Here is a 9,324-nt window from a genome sequence, read left to right as displayed (position 1 = left end):
CCTCGACAGCATGGTGTCGATGCATGGATGGCGCGAGTCTGTCGCTAGCCTTTGTACTTGTAGTTAGCTATGGTGCTAGCGGTTGGTGTGACACGCATCGCCTGACATGACACACGTAGATCTACACGGAGTTGCACGTTGACGAGTAGATCTACGTAGAGCTAGCTGGCCAACTCACCCATAATATTATTGGGCCATATGGCCAGGCCAAGTATTTTTAGTAGGACAGCTGAGTAGTCAGACGTCAGCAGACTGCCATACCATGCACTGATGCAACGCAGGGAGCCTCGGTCGTACCCACAATATGAGAGTACAGTAGTGTACTACTAGTAGTACTAGTAGTAGTGCCAGGGCGCAGGTATTTATAGTTTTTTTATTAGTTATTATAAGTAGTGCCTACTACTATAGTATTGGCGAGTTAGAGCAAGAGTACATAATCATGTACTCTTGGTTAGAGTGGTGCGTTAAGAAAAGAAAGTCACACACACACACACACACACACACACACACACACACACACACACACACGCGCGCGCGCGCACATGCGTATACACACACACGCACGCGCGCGTGCACACATGCACGCGCGTGTACACACACATGCACATGTGTACGTACACACATACACACACACACACCACACACACACATACACACACACACACACACACCACACACACACACACACACACCACACACACACATACACACACACACACACACACACCACACACTCAGACTCAGACCGGCATGCCCATCGCGTAAGCGATGATAGCGAACAACTATGTTAGACATAGACATAGCAACTTACTTGTGCTGGGATTACACCATTCAACACCCACACACCCACAGACATACGATGTGATGTGTGCAGTCGCATGAGAGGTTTTCTTATCATAATAGTTTTAAACACCAGTCAACTGAATTCTGAAACAAGTTGACAAAGTTCTCCTGAGTTTGTCCGGCGGTGCAAAGGCGACAATGGATATGCCGAGACTGCCGCAGTGGCATTAGTCACCCCGGTGGGCCAGCAGTCCCGATCAGTCCACGACGCCAGCCGCTGATAATAGTGACTGTTACATGTCAGCGATGATGGTTAGAGGTTATGCTGGTACATGGTATACCTGATAAGCAGACCGGGGTACATGTATACACACTGTACATTGATCTTGTGGAGGATCTAATCTGCCTTCAAGTCAGCTAATAACATGTTCTTTAATCATGTATTCTAGTATTACCACATCACTCACTTCCACTACCACTTCGTATTTTGCAACATGCGTGTATATGCCACTGAGAATCAAATACAACTACTTCAAAGTACATGTAGATATTTCAGTATAGTGTCATAAAAGAAATGAGGACGCAAAGGATTATGCTAAAATACGAGAAGCACACGGTACTGTATGATTCTATACCAGTGTCTGCTCCAGGGGTGGGTCAGCCGGGTCAGCCACCCGGTTGGGGTGCTTGGACCCGCGTGCCGGAAAAAAAGAACACCCGGTTGGGAGTATACATGTCAGGCTGCAGGCGTGTGCAGACGCCAACGCGCGGATAGAGTGCCCAGGTCCAGGCCAGTAAGCATTGTTCATACTCAAGTACATCAGAGAGTCGTAAAGTGTTTACGACTCCCTGTACATGCTGCAGTAGGCGCACTTGAACGTACCGGGCTCTGACCCGGTTGCAAGAGGTGTACCATGTGCACGGTGTACCCAGTTGGTTGGAAATCCTAGAGCAGACACTGTACACGGCACTGGAGTGCACTTGCGATAGAAAATATACGGCACGGAAGATTGCCGGGTATGTACATGACTGGAAGACAGCAAAACAAACGCAATGCCTTACAACCCGACATCAGGCACCAGTGCGTGGGTATGGCTGATACGGCACTATGACGACTGTAAGTGGCCACGGAGCATAGCAACACTGCATGGCTGTATGATCGCATAGACATGAACAAGGACAATCGACAATGCGGCCGGCAATGCGGCCGGCGAATGCAACACAACCCTGCAGCAGCTGTCAGCACGCGGCCATCACGTGCCTTGGGCATGGTGAATTTGCCGCATTCGTGAGATGATCACATCCCAGTCCATGTATCCACCGTGAAGACACCGCTCCGCAGCACCGACAGCATCCAGCTCTGAGCGGCCGTGGAACAAGCGGTGGTTATCAAGGAACAGCATCTCGCCAGGCTCGAGTCGCACTGGCCGTCTGTAACGTGCGTCGCACGCCATACGCGATATTGTCTGCATGGCCGCATAGAATGTGGGCACTCGGCTGGCATCCAAATGCAGCCAACTACTGCGCACTTGATTCAGTCGCACAGCCTTCAAGTTACCACGTCGATCTAGCCTGGGAATGAGAACATGTGAGAAGTGTGTACACATGCATACACACGGATACACACACGGATACACACATGCACACAGACACATTGTGTCATCCCCGGAAAGAACTCAGTCATTCGGGGGGGGGGGAGCCATAATCGCAAGTTGACCAACACTATACATGTGCATGTTAATCTATATGCATGTAACGTGCATCGTCCAGTAAAGCAAGCTGTTTTAATGGGGGGGGGGGGGGCAGAGTACAAAATATACGATGTTCATTTCTCACTTCTTTTCCAGTCATTCAACAACTCAACCTTCTCTGATGCGGCCTTTTAATGATCGAAACGGCTGTCAGAAGAAATAAAATTTAAAGGAACCTCTTGTTGCTGTTATGGGCAAGTGCATATGGTCGGCCACAGAGCGCAACGGTGGTGGTGATGAAGTCAATGCAGGAGTTCATTTAGGGACGACAACAACTTCGTTGACAACATTTTACAACGCACTACTTACTCGATGACAGGTTGGTCACCCTCCAAACAATAGTCCATGCCCGACTCGAGGTCAGTACCATTCGCTGACCACGTCACCGGCACTTCGCACAGCACTCGGAATGTCTCTGGTTCGTCCCGCCGCAACTTGTGAGCTATCCTGAAGCCGTCCGTGCAGTAGGTGAAGCCGCCATCGGGTGCCTGACTCATGCAATGCAGCATTACAATCTGACCGTGGTAGATTGAAAACAAGAAAAGTGCCAGGTACACCAGCGCAATATAATTATAGAGTCAACCATAAGAACGGGGATACCATGGTGATCACAAACGTGCGTGTGTGCGTGTGTGTGTGTGTGTGTGTGTGTGTGTGTGTGTGTGTGTGTGTGTGGTGTATGTGTTTAACTAATACTTAGTACCATAATTACTAGCGTGCGGCTAGTACAGTGTAGATCACTTTCTGATTCCAAGGGAAATATTCCCCTGTCCCCAAGCATTCAGGTTCCTGTTAGGGCGCGTTCAGACTACCGATAAAAAGTGACCGATTGGGAAAGTCGCCAAGGTGATTTGATCACGTGACGTTACTGGCACGTTACCGGTGGGAAAGTTTTACTGCCGCGGCTGCTGCGGCAGTAAACTTTTACCGGCAGTAAAAAAGTGCTCAGGCTGCATGCGCGCTGGGAAAAAAGGGAAAATCCCTTGTCAGTGGCGCGGTGAGAGCCGAAAACTTCACGGTAACGTTAGTTTGTTATCGGTGAATGTCCTTCACGGTTTATCGGCATTCACGGTTTGACGGGGTTCACGGTAGTCTGAACGCGCCCTTAGCAGAAATTGTCCAAGATCTACCCAATCTCCGGACACCGGCTAGCTGTTTCAACCGCGTGCTCAGAGTGACTGGCCAAACAGATCGCAATGAGGTCTGAGTCAACAACAAAGCATGTCGACATCATCGGCTCAAAGCATCAAAGTTAGAGTGCTCTCTAACTGTGAGAAACACAGCCAGCTTAGCATCAGGGAACCCTTTGTATATGTCCATCAGGGAAACCTTTTTATATGTCCATTAGGGAAACCTTTGTATATGTCCATCAGGGAAACCTTTGTATATGTCCATCAGGGAAACCTTTGTATATGTCCATCAGGGAAACCTTTTTACATGTCCATCAGGGAAACCTTTGTATATGTCCATCAGGGAAACCTTTGTATATGTCCATCAGGGAAACCTTTGCATATGTCCATCAGGGAAACCTTTCAGTGTATATGTCCATCAGGGAAACCTTTGTATATGTCCATCAGGGAAACCTTTGTATATGTCCATCAGGGAAACCTTTGTATATGTCCAACAGGGAAACCTTTGTATATGTCCATCAGGGAAACCTTTGTATATGTCCATCAGGGAAACCTTTGCATATGTCCATCAGGGAAACCTTTGTATATGTCCATCAGGGAAACCTTTGTATATGTCCATCAGGGAAACCTTTGTATATGTCCATCAGGGAAACCTTTGTATATGTCCAACAGGGACACCTTTGTATATGTCCATCAGGGAAACCAAAAAGTATATGTCTATCAGGGAAACCTTTGTATATGTCCGTTTGCTCTTAGGATTTCAGGGTGAAGCCGTGCTCTTCTTTCCAATACGCATGTTGTGTGAAAGCCATAGTTTTGGCCTCTGCTGTCCTGATTTCTCCAAGTCACACGATGATTGCACGTTAGCACACCACTACTTTTGACCTGAGCGCCCCCCCCCCCCCACCCCACTCCACCCTCACAGTAAAGTATGCAATGTACTAGAAATGATCACTACTTTTCGATGTGCATGCACCTGTCTCTTCTTCTGCCTCCCTAGTTGCTGCCGAAGCTGGCACTTCCCGTCATTAATTTTGTAGTCTTTAGTTCTTTATTATTTGCCATGGCGACCCCGTAAGCCCAAATTGCTGGCAGGGCAGGGTTGGGCCTTTTCTTTTGCTTCACATGTGTAGCATTTTCACGGTTTCTGCTTTTGACTGATTTAGGGCGTGTTTGGTTGGTACGAACTAGAACCGGATTCACCAGAAATGATCACTACAGTGGAGTGTTAGTATGTCGGTCTCACCCCAGGCGGTGTGCTGAGATATGGCATGTCAACATGCATGGGCAGCTCCAGCGATGCGTAGGTCATAGTGTTAGCGTTGGGTTGAACACGGGCCAGCCATGACGTGCTGCTGGTACGACAGAAACAGACAGCCGAGAGAGGGAAGGAGAGAGAGAGAGAGAGAGAGAGAGAGAGAGAGAGAGAGAGAGAGAGAGAGAGAGAGAGAGAGAGAGAGAGAGAGAGAGAGAGAGAGAGAGAGGGGGAGAGAGACAGAGTGAGCGAGACAGACAGACAGATGGGTTTTAGCAGCTGGTTAGTTTTGGCACAGTCATTGGCTACTGACAACCCTGATGCCTGCTGGTCTTACAGAGTGGCCGGTATGTATGCACTGCGGTAGATGCGATGCATGCACGGCAGGCCGTGCACAAAAAGCTGATCACAATCAACTAGATGCGACAACTTTGTGATAGGTAGAGCTCTATTTCCAGTAGTGAACTCTTCAACTCACCCATACACCGTTTGTCTCAGAAACCCAATCCTGTTGGCAAGCTCCTCGAGTGGGCCTTTGTGAGTTCCGCTCTCTCGTACGATAGCCACACCATGGCTATAGAAACCCCGAAGAAACTCCAGCAGTCTCTTCTGATCCTTAAGAAGCGATGAATGTGTGAAACTTGTGTCACTCGGAAACCTGTCGGCCTCCCAATGCTTGCGTTCCGGCAGGGTAAAGCGGTTTCCCTGAGACTGTTTCTCAGCCTCCGAAGACAAGCGATGAGAGAGAAGCCACTCGGCCGAGAAGATGCTGACATGATCATCGCCCCACTCGACTTGCACAGCATTATCATCATCAATGCTCTGGGGGTGGCACAGAATATGGAATAGCTAGCCACCTTAGAACTTACAAGTAGATCAACGGATATACAGTATCAACATTGTATGCGAGCATGTATCACACTGCAATTTATCACACTGCAAGTCATTTATCACACTGCAATTTATCACACTGCAAGTCATTTATCATACTGCAAGTCATTTATCACACTGAAAGTCATTTATCACACTGCAGTTTATCACACTGCAGTTTTTATCACACTGCAGTTTTTATCACACTGCAGTTTTTATCACACTGCAGTTTTTATCACACTGCAGTTTTTATCACACTGCAGTTTTTATCACACTGCAGTTTTTATCACACTGCAGTTTTTATCACACTGCAGTTTTTATCACACTGCAGTTTTTATCACACTGCAGTTTTTATCACACTGCAGTTTTTATCACACTGCAGTTTTTATCACACTGCAGTTTTTATCACACTGCAGTTTTTATCACACTGCAGTTTTTATCACACTGCAGTTTTTATCACACTGCAGTTTTTATCACACTGCAGTTTTTATCACACTGCAGTTTTTATCACACTGCAGTTTTTATCACACTGCAGTTTTTATCACACTGCAGTTTTTATCACACTGCAGTTTTTATCACACTGCAGTTTTTATCACACTGCAGTTTTTATCACACTGCAGTTTTTATCACACTGCAGTGTATCACACTGCAGTTTATCACACTGCAGTTTATCACACTGCAGTTTATCACACTGCAAGTCATAATTTTATCACACTGCAAGTCATAATTTTATCACACTGCAAGTCACCTGCACTTCTAGTACAGTATAAGCACAAAATTTAGCCGGTGAATAATTTCGTCCAACTCCAAAGAAAGGCAGTTTGTCTGTGGGGAAATTTCGTCCATTGTTGTCTCCAGTGAAAGGCTAGACAAATGAAATCAACCCTAATTCTACTCCTGCATTAATTAAAGTTAGCCCGAAAGTCCTTTGAACGAAATGACAAACTTTTAAAATTGCCGTAAGTTTCATCAATCACCATGGTAGTCTTGTATAGTAATGATCAGGTCATTTGTGCTCTCGGGTAATACCTGTGCTTACTTGAACATTCTTGATGCTGGTCATCTTGTCAATGACACTCGGTTCCCACATGACCATTTCCCTGGCCCGTATACCACTGGTGTGTAGACAAGTTGGACATGTGCAGTTATCACGCAGGTAAATACCCGGGTATGTGTAGACTGTGCTGCTGGGTGACTCACCCAACTGGACGCTGATCATTCTCTCATTGGCGTCAAAACTTGACGATGTTATCAGCTTAGGCTGTGTGGCCGTGTTGGCACTACTGGCTGCTGTTCTTTCCCATAGTACACTGCTGCAGCATTTCCCAGAAACGGAACTCAATGGGCGAGTGGGCAAGCGCTGTTTAACACCACTACACGCCACGCTATGGTACTGTGTGACGGACGGACAAGGTGTTGTATTGCAACTGGGTAACGCCTGCCGTAGGCCTAGTTGACAGGGCCGATGTACTTTCATTGCAATGGCAGACATGTTGACTCAGTGTCGGCATCGCTGGGGAGCTTAAAAAGCAGTCACAGCATTATATCTGCAGGTAAATGTAACAGATCCACAACAAAATACAGATAAAGTGGATAGTCTCACTCAGGAGTCAGGACAAGGACAGAAAACATCGGTGTCAACAAGTTTATCATGCAGACTGCTGATTCAACGAATTACTCGGCACACAGTAATATTCCGTGACACAGTCACATTGACGGAGCCGCTGAATGGTACAGTTTACATGATGACTGCCAGGTATTGCTTGTGGGCGGCATGGTCTGACCAGTTCTCGGTTTCCAAGCACTGGCCTTAACCTTGGGTACATAGCATGCCAATTCAGTACCTGGGAGATTTCAAACACCCAGTGCAAGCCCGGCCGGCGATGTCCATCACTCACAAGAGTGTAAGCAATACACGTCATGCAGTTGATAACAACCCGGACAGAGAGTATCCCCCATCCCCCCCCCCCCCCCCCCCCCCCCCACCATGCACACATATCGGAGCTGTCGGTTGTCATCAGGTTTCTTTGCACGCGTAATGGTCAGCACAAAATCATTACATGACCCCTGCAATGTTTATTTTGTATGGTCATGTATATTAGGTAAATCCCTTCTTTGCTGAAATTGGGTTTGTTCTTTACTTGATTACATGTATAGAGGCTACGTGATGGCACATCATCAGTTGAGATGCTTTGGCAAAGTCGCGGCACAGCGATGCACTAGCGACTCACCATCATGAAATCATTCGCATAACCTCTAGTATTATAACCTTGAAGATGCTTTGAGCAGCTAGCAAGCCGAGCATACTGACACAAATTGTGCCCTAATATCGTCACTGCTCTTTGCCTGCACGAGACGCTTAGGTTTGGATAGCACTCAGTAGGCCGGCGGGTGTATTCAAAAATTAATGGTATCACCGTATCATGGGCCGGGCCTGCTGAACACTATTGACTGTTCCTAAAATTCAACTCAGTGGGAACACTGAAGTATAGGATGAAACGTCAGGTGAGGTATTTTACTAAATACTTCCCGGGTTGACATGACATGCGAACTGTACTAGTTGAACTGTAACTATTATTATTATTATTATTATTATTCCCGGATTCGTGCACACAACTGGCGGAAAACTGATGCCCTGAGCCGTACGTTCTGACCAGATCCAGCGTGCAAGCTACATGTAGTACAGTGCTGTATCCTGTACGTGTGTGAAAAAAGGGCTACATGCATATTTTACTGCTACTTGTATGAGTTTCGGACATAGTGCTCCATTTTGCGAGTGTTGTTATTTCAATATTCGCCATGGGGCCCATGGCTACCCCAGAAATAGTGATATTGACACAAAACTGAGTACACAGAACAGCATGGCACAAGGCCAGTTTGTTGCAACCCTGAGTTTCACGCTATGCAACCATCAGGCACCATGCAGATGCTGTTGGCCATGCTACTGCTGTCCAACTGGTATGAAGACAATAGTCATAGTGGAGAAGCCCACCTGTACGTAGAGTCTACGATGTTGCAGCCCAGACTACAGCTCCTCCGATGCCAACGGCTTCTACTGGCGTTGTGATCACTCCTACAAACGCTAACACTAACAGTCACTACTGACCTGTAGCTGCACCGATAACCTCCCTCCTCTCTGAAATCGCTAGCGTACTCGTACCAATGCTTCACTCAGTGTAGCTACAATGATTATGTAGGCGCTAGGCTGCCTTGGTCAGTCTACCAAGTAGATCTACCAAGTGTTATCTGGTAATCATCAGAACATGCCACGGTGTAGGTGGTTCGGAGGTGTGTGGCAGTTCGATGGAGTGGAGCTGGAGCAGTCTGTCATCATCAGATTCTCTTGACTTGTTGTGTGTGACAGCCATGCAAGGCACGAGCTCGTTCACCCTCATGAGCTCATGACATGTCCATGATTCAGTGGACCGCATGCACGGTGAGTCGGTGACCACTGTCACTGACCAGCAAGTGACAAAGGTTATTGTAGTACACTACTACTAGTCAGTACTGACAGTAGTACTAGTACTAGTACTTT

The 9,324-nt window shown here is 47.1% G+C and overlaps 1 protein-coding gene across 2 annotated transcripts; it reads right to left on the bottom strand.

Annotated features, from left to right (window-relative positions):
• Positions 1-1,064: 1,064 nt before the first annotated feature.
• LOC135820779 (gamma-butyrobetaine dioxygenase-like) lies at positions 1,065-9,034 on the bottom strand. 2 transcript variants are annotated; one of them, XM_065333817.1, is made up of 6 exons: positions 8,782-9,034; positions 6,829-7,336; positions 5,398-5,741; positions 4,911-5,019; positions 2,844-3,049; positions 1,065-2,355 (listed from the first exon to the last, which is right to left on the bottom strand). In XM_065333817.1, exons 2-6 carry the CDS (start codon positions 7,279-7,281, stop codon positions 2,037-2,039), a joined length of 1,431 nt encoding a protein of 476 aa, XP_065189889.1. In that variant the 5' UTR covers positions 7,282-7,336; positions 8,782-9,034; the 3' UTR covers positions 1,065-2,036. The 2 variants fall into 2 exon arrangements, with proteins under 2 accessions (XP_065189889.1, XP_065189898.1); XM_065333826.1 differs by having other exon boundaries at positions 4,911-5,016; positions 8,782-9,032.
• Between the last annotated feature and the right edge of the window lie 290 nt (positions 9,035-9,324).

Source organism: Sycon ciliatum, chromosome 1 (assembly GCF_964019385.1).
Source record: "Sycon ciliatum chromosome 1, ocSycCili1.1, whole genome shotgun sequence".
NCBI classification, from domain to species: domain Eukaryota; kingdom Metazoa; phylum Porifera; class Calcarea; order Leucosolenida; family Sycettidae; genus Sycon; species Sycon ciliatum.
Note: the sequence above shows the minus strand (reverse complement) of the source record. Positions and strands in the feature narration are given on the sequence as shown.

Excerpts from the sequence above, each read along its gene's own strand:
- LOC135820779 (XM_065333817.1), bottom strand. The coding sequence starts at position 7,281 with ATGTCTGCCATTGCAATGAAAGTACATCGGCCCTGTCAACTAGGCCTA. Across the intron at positions 5,742-6,828 it reads CCAGCATCAAGAATGTTCAA|AGCATTGATGATGATAATGC; the intron begins GTAAGCACAGGT and ends TGCCACCCCCAG. Across the intron at positions 2,356-2,843 it reads GGTGACCAACCTGTCATCGA|GCTAGATCGACGTGGTAACT; the intron begins GTAAGTAGTGCG and ends TCTCATTCCCAG.